A 21,262-nucleotide genomic window follows, 5' to 3' on the forward strand; every position below is an offset into this window, starting at 1 on the left:
CATACATACATACATACATACATACATACATACATATACGTACATACATACATACATACATACATACATACATACATATACATACACATATATGAAACGGTTGGTACATTTCCATGCAGCACAGGAATGAGGCATCTTCTCTGATCGACCTTCACTACAACAGAACTTAACTTCTTTCTGCCACATACAATATGGCGGTGACGTTGACGTACGAACCCGCGCCCAACGAGGCGTCTACGTATATGACGTAGAGCGCTATATTCCAGACTTTACTTTTAAACGTCTGTCCTGCACACTCCGTTAGGTGGCAGTATACAGTGTAAGATGATATTGTACTCCACCAAGGACACAAAGAAGAAGTTGCTACCGGTACAAATCGGGTTGTGACAAGCTGAAAGCGGCAAAGTTCAAGGCAACAAAGCAGCGTTCTTCACTCGTTCCATTCAGCGACTATTTAGTTTGAAAACCGCCACCATGGAGGAACTATACAACAAAGTCTTACAGATTCACGTGAAACATAAGGACTGCGAGGAGAGGTAAGCTAAACGTGCCAACCCGAGAACCCTCAGAGTTGGTGTTGTGTCGGGATAAGTTTCCCTGTCATGCACCCCGTTTACTGCGCCTCTACTCAGCGCTTTAGAGCAGTGATGCATTCCAGTACAGTCGTATAGTTGATACTGAAATAAATTCAAAGGGATTAAATTAGTATCTCAAATGTCTTTGTCAATACTTCATGAACCCCATCCTAGTTGATTTCCAGGGTGGTTTACTATAGTATATTGGTTGGTCCTTACTGTTCACTGTTGAAAACTATATAAACTAATAAAATCAAATTGTTCTGAGTAAACACAAACATGATCTTTAACTATAACATTTAAAATAGGGGACAGCATAAAAAACTCTTACTCCCACCTGACATGTCTCTTCAGCAGGGGCAAGGCTAGACATTCTCATCATCAGGGGCTTAGCTCACAAAATATATCATTATATGAGGGTGTTTTGGTGTATGGAGGACCAAGTCTTCCATATTTAAAAATAAATACAGAAATAAATAAATGCTCAATAAATAAATATGCATACAATTAATTGCCACCAAAAATACAATAAGCAAATAAATGTAGGTAGAAATGAAATTATACAGTGAGACAAATGTATATATATATCTTTTAATTAGCTACTTTATTTATTAATTACTTACATTTTAAAGTATTTATTTATGTGCGTGTTATAATATTTTTGTCTGTTTTATTCTTTCTTTGTATTTTTTTGCCCTATTTATTTCTCCGATGCTATTTATTTCTGCCTGTCCTTTTTACATTTCTGTCTGTCCTTTTTAAATTTTTTGTTTGTCGTTTTCACATTTCACGCTTCTATCTCCTGTAGAAGCGTGTCAAAGTCCACTGTGGTGAAGGTAGGCATCTTTTCAAAATCAAAATCAAAAATGAATAAAAGAAAATAAATAAAATAACTAAATCCAACTTTCTGTGGTTTTGGCTAAGAGATAAGAAGGAGATAAAAAGTAAAAGGCAGGAAAATGCAACAAGCAGGGAGCAGAGAAAAAAGCGTACGAGCAGGCAGAGAGGAGGAGTAAAGTACGTTTTCCATTAACCTTCCATTAGTAGGGAGCGGTGCCCTGGCAAAGTGCTGGGCAGATTTCACCACCCTCCGCAGCGCCTTCCAGTCGGGTACAGAGCAGTTCCGGTACCAAACTGTAATATAGTTGGTGAGGATGCTCTCAATGGTGCAGCGGTGGAAGTTCGTGAGGATCTCTGAGGACAGAAACCCGCGGTTCTTCCTCAGGGTCCTCATGAAGAAGAGGCACTGGTGCGCCTTCTTGATGAGTTTGGAGCAGCTGGTCATCCAGGTCAGGTCCTCTGAGATGTGGACTCCTAGGAACTTAAAGCTGTCCGCACGCTCCACCGCTGTCCCCTTGATGTGGATGGGTGGGTGTAGGACAGCGTTCCTCCTGAAGTCAATGATGAGCACCTTGGTCTTCTCGGTGTTCAGCTGCAGGTTGTTTTTGTTGCACCACTCAGCCAGACGGTCCACCTCCTCCCTGTAGGTGGCCTCATCGTTGTCTCTGATGAGGCCGATCACCGTGGTGTCGTCTGCAAACTTGATGATGGCGTTAGAGCCATGGACAGGTCTGCAGTCGTGGGTGAGGAGAGAGTAGAGGAAGGGACTCATCACACAACCTTGTGGCACTCCGGTGTTTATGATGGTGGATGAGAAGTGGTTGTCCAGCCGAACATGTTGGGGTCGACCGGTCAGGAAATGGAACAAACAGTTGCACATGAGTGAACTGATGCCGAGGTCTGTGAGTTTGGTAATGAGTTGGTCAAAACCAGTTAGAATCCATTACTAAATCAGGACTCATTCTGAGCATAATTTGATCAAAACCAGCAATAAATTTCCAGTTTATAGGAAAAAAATGTCATAGGTTTAACTTTAAAGCGAAGTACACAAACTTTGAAGTGTGTCCTATTATGTGACATCAATTTGATGCCTGTTCCACAGATTGATAACCCTGACAACTGACTACTCCGAGGTTGGTTCTTGCTGGAGAATCAAAACCCAGCCCAGCCTGCTAAAAGGATGGATGCTAGAAAATTCAATTCAATTCAATTCAATTTTATTTATATAGCGCCAATTCATGAAACATGTCATCTTGAGACACTTTACAAAGTCAAAATCAATCATATTATACAGATTGGTCAAAAATGTCCTATATAAGGAAACCAGTTGATTGCTTCAAAGTCCCGACAAGCAGCATTCACTCCTGGAGAAGCGTAGAGCCACAGGGAGAGTCGTCTGCATTGTCCATGGCTTTGCTGCAACCCCTCATACTGAGCAAGCATGAAGCGACAGTGGGAAGAAAAACTCCCCATTAACGGGAAGGAAAACCTCCAGCAGAACCAGAACCGGGCTCAGTATGAACGGTCATCTGCCTCGACCGACTGGGGTTACAGAAGACAGAGCAGAGACACAACAAGAGAGACAAAAAGCACAGAAGCACACATTGATCTAGTAATCTGTTCTACATTAGATGATAGTAGCGGGTGAGCCGTCTTCTCTGGATGATGTCACAGTTAACAGAACGCCAGACCAGGTGTACCTACTATGAAGAAAAAAGAGAGAGAACAAAACGTTAAAAGCTGAAATGACAACAGTCATTTCAATGTAATGCAATGCAAAACTAGAGAACAGTAGAAATCAGCAGAGTGAGAGTAATAGACCCTGATGTCCTCCAGCAGCCTAGGCCTATAGCAGCATAACTATAGAGATAGCTCAGGGTAACATGAGCCACTCTGACTAGAAGCTTTGTCAAAAAGGAAAGTTTTAAGATTAGTCTTAAAAGTAGACGGGGTGTCTGCCTCACGGACCAAAACTGGGAGTTGGTTCCACAGGAGAGGAGCCTGATAGCTAAAGGATCTGCCTCCTATTCTACTTTTAGAGACTCTAGGAACCACCAGCAGACATGCAGTCTGAGAGTGAAGTGCTCTGTTAGGAACATACGGGGTAATCAGAGCTCTGATATATGATGGAGCTTGATTATTAAGGGCTTTATACATTAGAATAAGAATTTTAAATTCTATTCTTGATTTAACAGGAAGCCAATGAAGGGAAGCTAAAACAGGAGAAATATGATCCCTCAGCTGAAGACTTTGAACTGCATTTTGTGGACTTCCTGATAGTAAAGAATTACAATAGTCCAGCCTTGAAGTAACAAATGCATGGACTAGTTTTTCAGCATCACTCCTGGACAGAATGTTTCTAATTTTGGCGATAATCCTGAGGTGAAAAAAAGGAAACTCTGGAAACCTGTTTAATATGGGATTTAAATGACATGTCTTGGTCAAAAATAACACCAAGATTTTTTACTTTATTACCAGAGGCCAGGTTAATGCCACCCAGATTAAGTGATTGGTTAAGAAGTTTATTTTTTGAGGACTCTGGTCCAAAGATTACAACTTCGGTCTTGTCAGAATTTAAGTGCAGGAAATTTAAAGTCATCCAGCTTTTGATGTCATCAAGACATGACTGCAGTCGAAGTAACTGATTGGATTCATCAGGATTTATGGATAAATATAGCTGAGTGTCATCAGCATAACAGTGGAAATTAATCCCATGCTGTCTAATAATTTTGCCAATTGGAAGCATATATATAGTAAAGAGAATTGGTCCAAGGACTGAACCCTGTGGTACTCCACAGGTGACCCTAGAGCAGGGGTTAAAGTTCTCCGTTGCTGCGACAGATTTCCGTTATTTGGAAAATTAGCACAAAAAGTTCCTTGTAGACCTTTTATTCAAGGTTTTAAACAGAAGCTGCGCTCAACCAATGAAATCTGGCAGAGCTGGAGCATTAGTCAATCAGAGAGTGGGGCGGGTCTTTGCAAAGCAGACATCTGCCATCTCAGGTTTATCGCGTTCATCATTTTAACTTTTGAAAAGAGCGTCTCAAACTGGCCACAGATGCATAAATGAAAGTAGCGGTAGTCAAAGGTTTCTGTGGATTTATGCGAACCAGGAAGTCAGAAAGTTCAGCGGATTGAACATCTACAACAGGGGTGTTAAACTCATTTTGGTTGAGGGGCCGCATACAGCTTTATCTGATCTCAAGAGGGCCACACGAGTAAACTCATTGCAAGATTAAATAGAACTAATAAATGTGGACTTGTTGTTGATTTTTATATTAAATTAATTTCACTTTTACACAATATATTATGAATAACCTCAGCGTTTTTAAGAAAAGTAGGTGCAATTTCAACAATACTTTTACTCAGTTAAACATTTACTTGTGCATTATGCATAAGAAATGATCACAGTGATTATACAATGTTGAAAAACATTTATTCACATTTTTGGAACTTAAAAACACTGTCCTACATGACAAAATACATCAAACAGATAAAAATTAAGAAATTATTTAAATTTTTCCACACCTGTTGCTTAATCTGCTAATTAAAACACAGCGCCCCTCGTGGACAATATAGGAACTGCAGATTTTAAATTAAACGAAGTACATGTTTTTTTCAATAATTGTTTTATCATTCTCTTCCTTTTATCTCCTCTTTCTTTCACCTTTTGTTTTTTTCTTGTTCTTCCTTTCCTCTCCTACTTTCCCATTGTAGTGTCCATATCATTTGAAATATTCCCCACATGAATCATAATAAAACTATTCACATTCATAAATCAAGCGGAGCACTATACTGCTCCACTTATGAAAGTCAAATCTGATGAGCTGTTTTTGGCATTAAGACAACAATTATTATTGCCACATTGCCAGACAGGACACTGGGGCAAAAAAAAATAAAAAAAATTTTTTTTTTATTTTTTTTTATTTTTTATTTTTATAATGATAAAGCATATAGCCACAGGGCCGGACTAAATTGTTCGGCGGGCCGGATTCGGCCCGCTGGCCGTATGTTTGACACCCCTGATCTACAACAACTTCCCTCGGTAAGTGTTTCTGTCTGCTCTTGGAGTTAAATAATGAATTATTTCCACCTGTGGCCACGTCACCCGTCAGTGTTTATTCCCTCGCTTCCAGTAATTTAGCTGATAAACACGGTGATCAATCAGGGATCTCCTAAAGATTCACTGTTACGTTTTATTTAAAACTCAAAGAAGAGTAACGCTCTAGCTCAGGCTAATTTAGCATGATGCAAAATTAGCCTGAGTCGGAATGTGAAACAGTGTTCTGCATTTGACTAGGTCCGATTCGGAAAAAGTAAATAAAAAAATAATTCTAGCTGCGCTTGCCTGAAACAAAGAATGCAGAGCTGCAGTCAGAGCGACTTTAAGTCAGTATGCAGCAGCGTCCATCTAATGAGCCGCTGCGCTCCAGAACACTTGTTAAATAAAATCACAAGGATTTTGATGCATACAGATTATTAAGGAAGCTACGTCAAAAAGATAAAACAAATAAACTGCAGCTACAAAATGGACTGGAGAACAGGTTCTAACAGGGTGAGGCCAGAGAAAGGCGATTCTCGGAGAGCTTTTATGAAGTTATTTTTAATTTTTACATGGAGTGGAGCGTGATGTGAAGCGACATTATAGAAGCGAGTCGCACCAGAAACCGCTGAAAAAGCCTCCTGTGGATTTATGGACTAAATATACTCCAACCAAAAACACCTGCCAGACAGACAAGCAACACCAGCCAAGATTACCTACAGCAATATTTAACTTTACGCAGAAGTTTAATAAAATTTTTCTAATTAAAAATGTTCATCTTTAAAAGAAGTTGCGTTTTTTCTGATAAACTTAGATAAATTTTATTAAACTTTTTAAAAATGTAACATCCCATCCATGGATTTTTTATACCCGCTTCTCCATACTGGTGTGACGTCATGCGCTATCTGATGGGGAAACGCGGCTCGACGTCTCACAGGGTCGTGGGGGTGATTGGTGCTCATCTTTCCTGGACAGGTCTCCAGTCACATGGCTAAAATATAACTTTTTATTAAACTTTATAAAAGTTAAATAATGCCTTTTTATAAACTCATGAGTTGTGATAATTAATTTGTGAGCAATAACGGGCAAAGCAGCGACTGATTATTGTAATGTGCAATCTGTGTCAAATTAAAATGTATGATCTCATGATAGTGTTGGTTATGTGTCCCTTTTTGTCCATGGCTGTTGTTGGCCTTGTATGATCATAGGATTGATTTATATTGAATGTGACAGGGAGTTAATGTACAGGTGTGAAGAAGATAATGTAATGATGCAACCTGCCGTCTTTTTTTTTATACTAGTTCTAGTTTATGGAGGGTTTTCTGGAGGACAGGGAGGGAAGGGAGCTGAAATTGTAAAGTCAAGAGGTGAGTGGACTGTGAACCAGTTTGTCAAGTGTGTGAAGGAAGAACTTGATGCTGCAGAGATGAAAGTTAACCAGGTGATGACGTGGAAAGTGAAGGAGATTATGGAGAGGGCTGTCCAGGATGGCGGCAAGGCTCTGAAGCCGAAAGGTGGGAGAGATACAGGAATGGTCAATGGATATTTTAAAACTACCAGATTTGGTTAAAGTTAACTTTGCACAATAAGCAAGTGGGGAGACTAATGTGGCATGACGTCAATGGCTCGGGAATATATGGGCTGACTGGAAATAAATTTCAGTCAAACTAATTATTTTTGCTTTAACCCCTGCCCTAGAGTTTGAGGAAGATTTATTATTAACATGAACAAACCGGAATCTGTCCTACAGATAAGATTTAAACCAGCCTAATGCTTTCCCCTTAATCCCTACGGTATGCTCAAGTCTTTGTAGGATAATATTGTGATCAACTGTATCAAATGCAGCACTGAGATCTAACAGGACAAGTACAGACACAAGTCCATCATCTGAGGCCATGAGAATATCATTAGTGACCTTCACCAGAGCTGTTTCAGTGCTATGATGAGCTCTGAGGCCTGACTGAAACAGTTCAAATAGGTCATTACTTTGTAAATGTTCACAAAGTTGATTAGCAACCACTTTCTCAAGAATTTTAAATAAGAAAAGAAGATTAGATTTAGGTCTGTAATTTACTAACTCATTTTGATCAAGAGAAGGTTTCTTAAGTAAAGGTTTAATAACAGCTGTTTTAAAAGCCTGTGGTACATATCCATTTACCAAGGATGGATTAATCATGTCTAAAATAGGACCACTGATCAGAGGGAATACCTCCTTAAACAACTTGGTTGGGATTGGGTCTAACATACAGGTAGAAGGTTTAGATGAAGCTAAAATTTTAGATAGCTCAGAAAGCTCTACTGCTTCTAAACAGTTCAAACACTGCGCAGGTTCTAAAGATTCCTCCAACGCTGCCTCACTTAATGAGGATGAGGTAATCATGTTTGGGAGGATGCCAATTATTTTATTTTTAATGGAATCAGTTTTATTTATGAAGAATCCCATAAAATCATTACTGCTAAGAGCTAAGGGAATGGATGGATCAACAGAGCTGTGGCTCTGGGTAAGTTTGGCAACTGTACTGAAGAGAAATCTAGGATTATTTTTGTTCTCAATAGACCCCTTGCATCTGACGTCACAGTCACGTGATTGGGGGTGCGCGCCTCCATCTTGGTGGGCACGCTAGCCTGACAGCCCGTCTACTACAAGACAAAACGGGTGATTTAGAGCGTACTTTTAGTTAGTTTATTTTTTGAATCTAAGCAATGCCTACGACTTGTTGTGCTCCCGGTTGCACACAGAGGCATTCCAAATTGTTGGATGTACGTTTCTGTCGTTTACCGAAGGAGAAAGGACGAAGAAAGAAATGGATATTTTCAATGAAAAGAGCGCAGGCAGACACTCCCAATGGACTGGGGGGGCATCATACTACGAGAGAATTTGCAGTCTACACTTCATCTCCGGTAAATACAACTTAATTCTGCTCTATTCATTGTTCTACTTAAATAGCGGCGGAGGGGAGGTAGCGATCGCTACACGGCCCGGAGAAGCCGCTGTTGCTGCTGTAGCCGCCGCCGCTGTCTGGAGCAGAAGCCTGCTCCAGACAGCGGCGCTACATGGCCGCTTCTCCGGCCCGTGTAGCGCCGCTGTCTGGAGCAGGCTTCTGCTCCAGACAGCGGCGGCTACGGCGGCTGCTATAGCGATCGCTACACGGGCCGGAGAGCCGCTGTTGCTGCACCCGCTTCCTGCTGCTCCAGACAGCGGCGGCTCTCCGGCCCGTGTAACGATCGCCACCTCCCCTCCGCCCGTTGACGGGCGCTAGTACTTCTATGCTTACGCTGCAATGTCGCCGACACCCCCACCCATTTTAACAAGACAAAAACACCTAAATAATCCGTAGTGAGTGATGTTTTTTTAACCTACCAGGCGGGTCTTCCTCTCTGCTTTGTGCTGTTGCACAAACATGTCTGAACATCCATCCATCCATTTTCTGACCGCTTAATCCCTCATGGCGTCGCGGGCGTTGCTGGAGCCTTTTTCCTGATATAAAATAATTGCAGCCGTCCAGTGGTTTCAGGGGCTTTCGTGCTCTCTTGTCCGTACTGGCCTGCGTGTTTATAAAGCAGCTGTGTCGCGGTACAGAACCTTGGCCAGCATTTCACAGACTTGCATCGTCCCTTCAGGCTTTTGCTGTGTGGATCTGGCAATCTGATACCATCAACCATCAACTTACTCTTAAAACGATCTTGTGATACCTTATCTAAAGAAGAAAAATACCTAGAGAACTCGTCATTTTGTCAAATGGCGTGCCAACCAATATGGCCGCCACGCAAGGGGTTCTGGGTAACGGAGTCACGTGGTTGCAAGGGGTCTATTAATGATGAAAAATATGCTGCTCTAACTCTGCGAAGGGTCTTGTTATACAACAATAGACTGTCCCTCCAGATTAGAGGGAAGGAAGTGGCAGAAGGTGGATTTCTCATACAAATCTTCGGTTGAATTACATCACAGCCACCGCAAATATTGCAGGAGACCTACTGGAACCCGCGTGGATCCGAGATTCACCCAGAAAACAGTTAAGTTTGGGGGCAGAAAAATCATGTTCTGGGTTACTTTCAGTGTGGGGGTGTGCGAGAGATTTGCAGGGTGGACGGCAATATCAATAGACTAAAATATCAAGTATTAGCTACCTCTTACATTCCCAGCCACAAAAGGGGTCAAATTTTGCTGCAGAATGGTGCTCCGTCACATACTTCCATCTCTACATCAAAGTTCCTCAAGGCGAAGAAGATCAAAGTTCTCCAGAACTGGCCAGCCAGTCACCAGACACGAGCATTACTGAGCAAGTCTGGGGTAGAATGAAAGAGGAAGTATGGAAGGCGAAACCAAAGAATCTTGATGAACTCTGGGAGGCATGTAAGATTGCTTTCTGTGCTATTCCTAAAGACTTTATCAATAAATTGTATGAACAATTGTCGAACCACATGGATGTAGTCCTTCAAGCTCATGGTAGTCTTACAAAATATTAAATATGGAATCTCACATCAGCACTACTTAATTCACTGATGTTTTGCAACTTATTTTTGTATTTGAAGTAAATTTTTTGTTAAATTTTCACCTTACTCTCTGTAGACGACAAAACTTTTGTCTTGCCAAAATCAGACCCTTGTGTTCATTAAATTATCAGTCTTTCTTCAGTGAAGCAAACATATTTTAGGTTATTCAACATAATTTGGGAGTGTTTTAGCTTTCATATGAGCCATTTCTAAAACCAAGGGATTAATTAAAAGTCAGGTTATGAGCTGTTGTTTCTACAAAATGGATATGTGACAAGATTTTTGTCAGGGACTGTAGGGACTAGGGGTAATTAAGGTATGTGAGCGCCCTTTTTGGCAAGTTTTGCAATGTTCAAGAGCCAAATTAAATAATGACTGGTTTTATGATTTTACGCTCTCTCCTGTCATATGACAGTTATTTCAACATCTTTATCATGAGGCTAAAACACTTGCAGAAATTCTAAAAGTTTATAAACACTGTTTATATACCTTAAAGTTCAGTCGATACGGTGGGGTATCAGGATGGATATATTTTTCCTCTTCTTTTCAGAATAGAGTAAACAGAAATGGAGTAAAAGTTTGAAATTTGATCTCAAGTTAGAGTGTTGAGGGAGAGTTAAACTTCATTGTATTGTGTAGAGAATAAAGTGACGATACATTGTACTAAGAGCAAAATTAAGACTAAGATGTTTCCTTATTGATATTGCCCGTAATCAACAGGTCCACGTTTGTTCATAACTGGGATTTTGTTGTGTTTATGTTTGGGTAAAAGCCTGAAATGACAGATATTAACTTGCTACTAGCACTTTAGGGAGGATTTCCCTTAACCGGGTGTGCCAGGTGATTTATAGGTTAATCTGTATGGACTTTTTAGTGCAGCCTCCTCATGAGGCGTGTTTTTGTGCTCCCAAAAATCTACTTATCCTTTCACATCCTTCAACTACGTAAATACATTGCCAGGGGCAGACTGGCCGGGAATTTCATCCCATTCCAGGCCATGCCGCCTCCAGCATAACCTTTGTACCTGCAGGTCTGTTTTGTCCTCTTCTAAGGTTCCAGCTCTGACTCCTTATTTGCTGCTGTTCGCTACTTCCATGCCAGCAGAAGCTATTGCAGCACTACTGCTACTCACTGAATTGACACTGCTTTCTTGTAAAAAATAATTTTTAATTTTTTAATAATTTTTAAACTTACTAATTGACTATTTAATGCATGGGCTATATTTACATAATAAATATTTTCTTAAACTCAATTGGATTTTACCAGGTTAAACAGTGAATACAATAACAAGGATTTCAATATTTCCTACAAATTATTGAGTTTATGCAGGGTACATAAAATCTGAATTCAAGGACATTTTACACCTACATTTATTTTCCATTAGCTCTTTGTTAACCGTAAAACCTTTGTTTAAGTGAGTCAGTTTTGACGCTTGGTTCCTCACAGTGAGTCTAACCTCTTTAAACTCTTGTACCGGATAAGCTGCTTGCCTTTTTACAGCTGCAATCTGTGGGAGTTTCAGTCAGGCGGCTACCCGAGTGAGTCGCATGAACAGCACAGAATTTTTAAAAACTGACCCAAACCTCTATGGGCCAGCGGGCCAGGCCAATTCTCCCGACAACATGTCTGTTCCTGTACATAATCTATAGGTTTGATAGATCTTAAAGCAGAAACTACAGACATTTCTTCTAACCCATTTTTGTGTAGCATTTTGTGTAGCATGCAACCACACAGCCACCTATGTTTTTACAAACATCTTTGTTGTGGACTGGTATGTCGCAAGGAAATCTAGATTTGACTATTTCCTTATTGTTTTTATGTATTATTGTTTTTTTTTTTTTACCACATTCTAGAATTGCATGGTTCAGGGTGGCAGCACGTTTAAGTAGCTCCGTTACTTTGATTTTTCTTTTTTTTTTTTTCAATATTTCATTCTTGCTTTTCTTGGAAAAAACATTTTTGGACGACTGTTTCTTCTTGTATTGGATGCTGTGCAGCTGGATAGATTTTTCCCAATACTTTTCTATATTTTACTCTTTTTTGTTATGATGCATAACCATAGCAACAGGGAACAGCAGATTAACATCACAAAAGCAGAAACAATATGACAACTGAAGCCAGAAATCCCACAGGAGTTGAGAAGGAGGCGTCGTGGTTGCAGAGCAGGAGCAAAGAGGAGCGAGAGAAGGAGGAAGTTCAAGTCTTCACTTCCATCCATCCTCATGGGCAACGTGAGATTGTTAAACTAAGAAGTTGGATGAACTTCAACCCCTGACAAGGACTCAGCAACAATATCAGGAATGCAGTATTTTTTCAGTTTTTCCCCTAGAAATGTTGTTTTGATGTAGTGCTGATTTTTATTTATTTTTTTTTTTTTTGGCAGTTGCAAAGATTTTACTTCCACTTAGCTTACCATTAATATTGTGGAATACAGTTTTAAATGAGCAGCCATCTTCTGTCTGTCTCTTTTTCTTTTATTCATCCATCTTTCTGTCTCTTTTTATGTTTGCCTCCATCATGTATCTTTATACATGGTTATATTTTGAAGGCTACCTTTCTTTCTTCCTACTTCTCGATTGAATAAATATATCTTTAAAACCTACATCTACCAGAGTTTAGAATATTTTTGAGCTTAACTTTATTAAATTAAAATTTTATTACATTTAGAATGTGCTTCTGATCCATTCATAGGGTCTAACTAGCCACTTAAAAATATGTTTTCCTAGAATAAAGCAGCCATCTTATTTCATAGATGGCTGCTTTATTTTTATTTATTTATTTTTTCAACAGATAAACCATTGGTGATTTGCAACAATCTAAGCAAATTAGATTTTTATTGGACCTCTGGAAATGACCGTAGGGCCGTTTACTTGTTGAGAACGTGCTATATTGACCTTTTAATGTTTACCGCCCCATGTTCCCCCATCAGAACAGACTCCACTGACGTCTTCACGGCCAGGAGACGCTCAGTGATGCTGACTCAGTAGTCTTTAGTGCAGCCATCCTCAACAACTGGATCCATTTACAAATTGCAAAAACATTAACCAAGGCAGGTAAAAATATGTTGCGACTCTGCGCGCTCTGTCTCCTGGGGAGAGTGTGAGTTTACCTGCGTGCAAACCCAGGTGACTGAGCTAAAAGTAGAGGAGCAACATTAAAGGCTCCCACACACTTGGGTGTTCTGTGCGAAATGTGAAGTGCGCAGACTCTCCACAGATTTTACCCATGATAATTGAGCGCACCTATTGGCTACATTTGTGACATTTCCCACACTTTCTGCGAGGGGAAAATGTAGGGAAATGTACTTCCTTATAAAACAATTCCATGTGAAAACTTCATTGAAACCAACAAACTAGTTTTGTGACCCAGGCTGTGGGAAAGAGAAGCTTTTGCTATAACAAAAATGGGGTTTAAAAACAGTGATTTAGGAAAAAATTTGGACCGATATCTGATATTAACATTGCTAGTATGGCCGATAACCGATATTTACCAATATCACACACACACACACACACACACACACACACACACACACACACACACACACACATTTTTATATAACTTATATAAGCCCCATTTCCACTACCCTTGTTAAACCGATCCATGCCGAGCTCGGTCCGAGCTTGGATCAGTTAACCAATCCTAGCTTGGTTCTGATGACCGTTTACACATCACGCTATCTCGGTTCCTTGGTTTCCTCGCCTCCTAGTGACAATGTGCGGTACTACTGCTCTCTGGGATTGAAGGAGGAAATCAAGCAAATAAAAATGGCGCCGCCCGTAACATTCAGGAAGTTATGCTTGGTTATAATTGTGATATTTCGTTGTTTACGGAGTCAGGTATAGACGGCAACTTTTGGTGAATTTACTTGACAGTCGGCTTTTGGGAAGTGGATAAGACAAACGAACGTCTAATAAGGATTTACAGACGCTGAGGTTCATCACTCTGCTAAGCAGAATCATCACTGGAAATTGTGTGTCACGGTAGGGTAGCTAGTATTTTTATGAATGTCTGAAATGTCAGCTGACCGCATGGAGATGACACGGTCTGCTCATGCGCTCTTCGTTATCAGATAACCGAGATAAGGAAAAACCGAGCTGAACCCACCTCTGGAACTGGTCTGCATTTAGCGCGGCCTGGTTGTGTCTGGCTCGGTTCAGTTCAGTTTGCGTTCCATTTACACTCGATAGTTATCTCAGTTACCGAGCTCGAACCGTTCTTGGCACGGTTAAAAACGGGTAGTGTAAACGGGGTAATATTTTATTTATTTATTTATATATATATATATATATATATATATATATATATATATATATATATATATATATATATATATATATATATATATAATATATATATATATATATATATATATATATATATATATATATATATATACAAACAAGTAGTATTTTGTACTAACTAAAAATTATGCAGAGTTTTTCAGAGTGTTGAAAAGTGTAACTTTCAAATAAGATGTGCAGCCAACATAGAACACAAGTAACCTTCAATGTTACTTTTTACCATTTCAATTCTTAACAACAAGTGTATACATCTTACCTCCCTAAACTGACAAAACTACTGGGAGTAAGTTTGGATCATAAATCTAAATTAAAGCCGCATGCGGCGTCTATCGGCCCTCTCAGCCAAGCGCCGCTCCGACCTATTGACCACCGTGGGGTTCACGCACCGCCGGTCGCCAGCCACCGCAGAAGCTGTCACGCATTTTCCCCGCCTGTCCACCGGCCGATACACACGAACGTGTTGGGCAGCACTCCCCCACGACTCACAAAAAATCTGGTGCAGACCGTTTGATGCAGCGAGGAGGTACAGCCGTTGAATAATAATAATGCATTTGTCTACCATAATAATGTAAAAGTAACACTTTAGCAATTGGAATATTGCTAAAGTGTTACTTTAGCAATATTCCACATGTGTATGTTGTGTACCAACTTTAGTAATTTCTAACAGAGCACTTCACTCTCAGACTGCAGGTCTTATGGTGTATCCTAAAGTCTCTAAAACTAGAATAGGAGTTAGATCCTTTAGCTATCCTCTCCTGTGGAACCAACTCCCAGTTTTGGTCCGTGAGGCAGACACCATGTCTACTTTAAAGACTAATCTTAAAACTTTCCTTTATCCAGCCATCTATCCATCGCCTTCTGCTTACCCTGGGTCGGGTCGCGGGGGTAATAGGGAGGCCCAGACGTCCCTCTCCCCAGCCACTTGGGCCAGCTCCTCAGGAGGAATCCCAAGGCGTTCCCAGGCCAGCCGAGAAACATAGTCTCTCCAGCGTGTCCTGGGTCTTCCCCTGGGCCTCCTCCCAGTGGGACGTGCCCGGAACACCTCACCAGGGAGGCGTCCAGGAGGCATCCTGACCAGATGCCCGAGCCACCTCAACTGGCTCCTCTGGACGTGGAGGAGCAGCGGCTCTACTCTGAGTCCTCCCCGGATGACTGAGCTCCTCACCCTATCTCTAAGGGAGTGCCCAGACACACTACGGAGAAAACTCATTTCGGCCGCTTGTATATGTGATCTCGTTCTTTCGGTCACGACCCAAAGCTCATGACCATAGATGAGGGAAGGAACGTAGATCGACCGGTAAATCGAGAGCTTCGCCTTTTGGCTCAGCTCTCTCTTCACCACAACGGATCGGTACAGCGCCCGCTTCACAGCAGACGCTGCACCAATCCGCCTGTCGATCTCCCGCTCCATCTTCCCCTCATTCATGAACAAGACCCCAAGATACTTGAACTCCTCCACTAGAAGCTGGCACTTAGGACTTTTCTTTTTGACAAAGCTTACAGTTAGAGTGGCTCATGTTACCCTGAGCTACCTCTATAGTTATACTGCTATAGGCTTAGGCTGCTGGAGGACTTTAGGGTCTATTGTTCTATAATTTTGCATTGCTTGTTGTCATTTAAGCTTTTACCTTTTTTTGTTCTCTTTTTCTTCATAGTAGGTACACCTGGTCTTGCGTTCTGTTAGCTGTGGCATCATCCAGGGAAGACAGATCACCCGCTACTACCATCTAATGTAGAACTTCTGTGCTTTTTTGTCTTGTTGTGTCTCTGCTCTGTCTTCTGTAACCCCCAGTCTGTCGAGGCAAATGAGGTTCATACTGAGCCTGGTTCTACTAGAGGTTTTTCCTTCCCGTTAATGGGGAGTTTTTTTCCCGCTGTTGTTTCATGCTTGCTCAGTATGAGGGATTGTTGCAAAGCCATGGACAATGCAGACGACTCTCCCTGTGGCTCTACGCTTTTTCAGGAGAGAATGCTGCTTGTCAAGATTTTGATGCAATCAACTGGTTCCCTTATATATAGAGATTTTTTTGACCAATGTGTATAATCTGACTTAATCTGTATAATCTGATTGATTTTGACATTGTAAAGTGCCTTGAGATGACATGTTTCATGATTTGGCGCTATATAAATAAAAATTGAAATGTATTGAACAAGAGTAAGTGTGTCAGTTTTCAAGCATGATTTGTATACCTGTTCAACTTAACGCTTTATTGCCAATTGTATCATATTTGCTACATAGGTTTCTAGGGACTCTTTTCTTTAAACGTGAGCAATATTTACCTCAACAACCTGTTGGATATATTTTGATACATGTATTCTGCACCCTACTGGATTATCGTTGCACTGCAGGCAGTGGAACGGCTTTTTTTTCCCTTTTCAAAATGTCTGTTCACGTGAGCTGGGTCGCATGCGATTTGCAGGAAAGTTTTTTTTTCCAGTTTTAGGGGGGTTAAGTTAACAATAACCAAAGCATTCTTATTCAGTTTTTCAGATTAATGCTTTATGTTTTGAGACATTGCCCAATTACTCAGAAAAATATTTATATCACAGTTAAACCGTGTTAAAATGTGTGTATCATATTTGATACTGCAGGTATATAAGTTACTTCATCACTGAACAGTCATGCAACATTTTTGTAAAGTAATGTATGTCCTTCCTGCCTCAATTCAGCCACATACAATTTTTTAATCAATAGGTATTATTAAATGCCATTTCATAATACATTTTGGATTCTTTCACCATAACAATCATTCTAAAACCATACTCTTTGGGTTTTGAGCAACAGTTTATGTAATTTTAGATGTCAAAAAGAATTGAGGAAGAAGAGAGGAAAAATAAAGTACTGGGAAAATGTCATCAACATGATATTGGATGGCAATTAAAGTGACATAAAGCAGCTAGCAGAAGATGATGAGGATGATGATGAGGACTGGACTTGCAGTCCTCATCATCATTGAACAGTGATGAGGAAGACTGTTAGGATCAAAGTGTAGCCCAGATAGGCATGGAAGTTGAGGTCCAAACAGCAACTCTGGACACAGTCAGAAATGATTCAGTGAAGATCAATGTGAAAAGGAAAGAATACAAAAGAAGGATAATACAATATCAAGCCCCGATCTTTCGATCTCATTGTAAGTGTTGAGGAAGGCAGAGAGAACAGGTGTGACATGACACCATACATGTATTTCAAGCAGTTTGTCACTGATGAAATGCTCCTGGGGATTGCAGATCAAACAGACATATGGGGCTTGTACATATTTGTTGGTATTAAACCTGTTGTAAATGTGAAACGTTGGGATTGCAAATCCAAAACTCATATAATGGCTCCCAGACCTGCCATTGTTGAAACATTTAACAAGTTCATGGGAGGTATTGATCTCCTTAAAATTTTATCTGCACTTTACAAGTTCAGCTTTAGTCCCGAAGATCTAAAGCTGAACTTGTCTACTGTAAAAAAGTGTAAAGTACATCTTTGCCTAAACAATGACAGACACAACTTTGGTGTCTACCACGATGCAAAATAAATGGCTGTAAAAAGTTGTAGGTTAAAAAGCACTAAAGAAAAACTGCCTGAAATGTTCTTTAATTTCTAGATGTTTAGGCAAGATTTGTTTTTTATATATGTCATGTTGTTGTGAGCCAAAAGTTCTAACAAAAGCCTACCGTATCAAATGTGATACAAAAATAATATCATAAAAATAAGGATATGGCAAAAAAAATTGGATTTTGTTTTCAAGCTTAATAAACATCAACATTCTAAAAAATTAGAATTATTTGACTATTTTTTTGATGGTTCAGGCTTTAAAGGGTTAAATATATTTGGAAACCAAAGACCTAAGACTACTGAACAAGATAACTTGGTTTGTGGTTTATTTGTGGTCTCTTGCTGCCACCTGGTGGACAAGTTTGAGCAAATACCAATGCTGTCAATTTCAAAAGATTAAAAATATATGGTTTGAGGTGACTTCGCCACGCCCCCTGCTACATTGAATCCACTTGGGGCTGGAATCCACAACACACCAACATGTCTTCTGTCTCTGGACACAGTTTCAGCAAACAGCACATAGGCGAAAGCGGTCGATGCGGGGTCTACTCTTATATTCTAGTCTATGGTGGCTGATCCCTTGCACCCCAGTCACAGACTATTTCAGTCACTTCCCTCTGGCAGGAGCCTGCGGTATATCAGGACCAAAACCTCACGGCACAACAACAGTTTCTTCCCATCTGCTACCGGCCTTATGAACAAGGCCAAGAGCCGCCTGTGAAACTGGACACTGTCTCTCTCCTCCGTTCAGGACTTACAAGCTTCTGCGTTACATTAATGCACAGTCTGCTTGTCAGAATGCAGCTTGTAGGCTTCATGCTGAGCCTCCCTTCCTCTTTCTCTTCCCTGCGCAGCCTGATTGGTTCCACCTGTCGGGCTGCAATTACCCCTGATCTGTTGCCACCTGTGTTAACCTCTTTATAAACTCACCTCATTCTGATCTCGTCGCCGGTCTATTGTGTTCACTCCTGCTCAGTTTCTGCCAGAATCCTGTGTCACCTCAGTTTTTTGTTACAGTCAGCCAGAAGACTTTACTTCAACTTTGTTTTTGTTCCAGTCAGCCAGTAGTCTTTGCTTCAGCTCTGTTTTTGTTCAAGTCACTGCCTAAGACTCTGTTCAGCTCTATCCCAACTCAAGTTCTCAACTCCTGTTCACAACCCCTGTGCTGTTCCACGTTGTCAAGTTCCCGCAGCTGTTCCACGTTGTCAAGTTCCAGCAGCTGTTCCACGTTGTCAAGTTCCTGAGCTGTTCCACGTTGTCAAGTTCCTGAGCTGTTCCACGTTGTCAAGTTCCAGCAGCTGTTCCACGTTGTCATGTTCCCGCAGCTGTTCCACGTTGTCAAGTTCCCGCAGCTGTTCCACGTTGTCAAGTTCCCGCAGCTGTTCCACGTTGTCAAGTTCCAGCAGCTGTTCCACGTTGTCAAGTTCCAGCAGCTGTTCCACGTTGTCAAGTTCCAGTAGCTGTTGCACGTTGTCAAGTTCCAGCAGCTGTTCCACGTTGTCAAGTTCCAGCAGCTGTTCCACGTTGTCAAGTTCCAGCAGCTGTTCCACGTTGTCAAGTTCCAGCAGCTGTTCCACGTTGTCAAGTTCCAGCAGCTGTTCCACGTTGTCAAGTTCCAGCAGCTGTTCCACGTTGTCAAGTTCCAGCAGCTGTTCCACGTTGTCAAGTTCCAGCAGCTGTTCCACGGTCTCAACTCCTCGGCTCAGACGTTCTGGTCTCAAGTCCTCGGCTCAGATGTTCCGTCCTGCTCTCAGGTCTTCTGATGTCCCGTCCCGTTCTCACGTCCTCGACTCCAGAGTTCCTCCTGGTCAGTCACTCTGCACTCCTCCTGCCGGCCAGCTTCTGCACCCTACACCTTCGTCAGTTAAAAGACTCAGTTTCTTCTCGTCATCCATCATCCACCCTGTTCAATAAACTCACTTCTAAGAACTAGCTCTGTGTGTGCATATATATATATATATATATATATATATATATATATATATATATATATATATATATATATATATATATATATATATATATATATATATATATATATATATATATATATATATATATATATATTCTATTTTAGTCTGTTTTGTCTGCACCATCAACACCATGTCGAATTCCTTGTAAGTGCAAACCTTCTTGGCAATAAACTTCCTTCTGATTCGGATTCTGATCTTTGACTAGGACAGGAAAGCGAGCTATGTTGCTTTTCCAGTACTGCAGATGGTTTTCATTTCTGGGGTTAGGGGGCACACTCAGATAGCCATCATCTTTCTACAGGAAAGTAGACAAGAGCATCACTATGTGTTACCAATTAACAACAGTCTAGACTTTGCAACATTATGCTCTCCTTTAGAGCTTTGCTTAACTTTTCTCTGAGCAGATGACAATGCTAAAGGTCCACCCACAATTGATCCATGTCTAAAAAATGTTTACTTCATAAAGATCTATTTTTATCAACAATAGACAATTAACAGCCTTTATTATTTGTATAAAATACAGATTATAACACACCTGTACACTTGTGTGGCTTGTCAGGGCTGCCTGCTCTTCCATTGTTGAATTCTCCTCCAGGATTTCTTGATGCTTGTCCAGCAGCAATTGTTGTTCAACTTTTTTGTGACTGTTCTGTGACTGGCGTGTCCGTAGCTTTTTGCTCTGTCATTTTATCAACTTCATTCTGAAGCAATTTTTAACATTGAGCGAAGTTTACAGTAAAAAATTAGGGTGTACCGAAGGCGTACATCCCAAAAACACTTTCTTAATATTTTTTAGCACAGGGCTTACAATGTTTGCCCATACACTTTGCTACCTAAAACAAACACTCTAACACTAACTAACACTCGATTAAACAAAGATATAGATTATTTTGACAACCCTATTAAAGATCATCTTTGGTATCACCAAATATCTATAAAAACACTTATCCAAAATAAGAAGCAGATGACACTTTGCGTGGTGGGGGCAGGGGTTAGGATGCATGTAAAGCCTGGAAAAATTTTTAAATCTTACTTAGTCTGGCTAAGTAAGTAAAGATTGGCATCCCGCCAGGCTTATACAGGAGGCAAGGCAAGGCAAGGCAAATTTATTTATATAGCACAATTCAGTACAGAGACAATGCAAAGTGCTTTACATGATTAAAATATAGGAAAATAAAACAGGATAAAAGCAAGCAGAGATAGTGTAGAAACAAAAAAGAACATTTGAAATCAGTAAAACATTTTAACTTGAACATTCAAAGGCAATTCTAAACAAATGTGTTTTTAATCTCGATTTAAAAGAACTCAGGCTTTCTGCACTTTTACAGTTTTCTGGAAGTTCGTTCCAGATAAGTGGAGCATAGGAACTAAATGCTGCTTCTCCTTGTTTAGTTCTGGTTCTAGGTATGCAAAGTAGGCTGGAGCCTAAAGACCTTAGTGGTCTGGAGGTTTGATACACTGATAACAAGTCTGTGATGTTTTTAGGTGCT

The 21,262-nt window shown here is 40.6% G+C and overlaps 1 protein-coding gene across 1 annotated transcript in view; it reads left to right on the forward strand.

Moving 5' to 3' along the window:
• Positions 1–327: 327 nt before the first annotated feature.
• Positions 328–21,262, forward strand: part of sass6 (SAS-6 centriolar assembly protein) — a 165,972-nt gene continuing 145,037 nt past the window's right edge. Inside the window, exon 1 of the mRNA XM_036131690.1 lies at positions 328–536. Coding sequence (XP_035987583.1) covers positions 475–536 — 62 coding nt within the window. The 5' untranslated portion in view covers positions 328–474. The remainder of the gene's footprint in view (positions 537–21,262) is intronic.

Source organism: Fundulus heteroclitus, unplaced genomic scaffold, assembly GCF_011125445.2.
Source record: "Fundulus heteroclitus isolate FHET01 unplaced genomic scaffold, MU-UCD_Fhet_4.1 scaffold_45, whole genome shotgun sequence".
Taxonomy (NCBI): Eukaryota; Metazoa; Chordata; class Actinopteri; order Cyprinodontiformes; family Fundulidae; genus Fundulus; species Fundulus heteroclitus.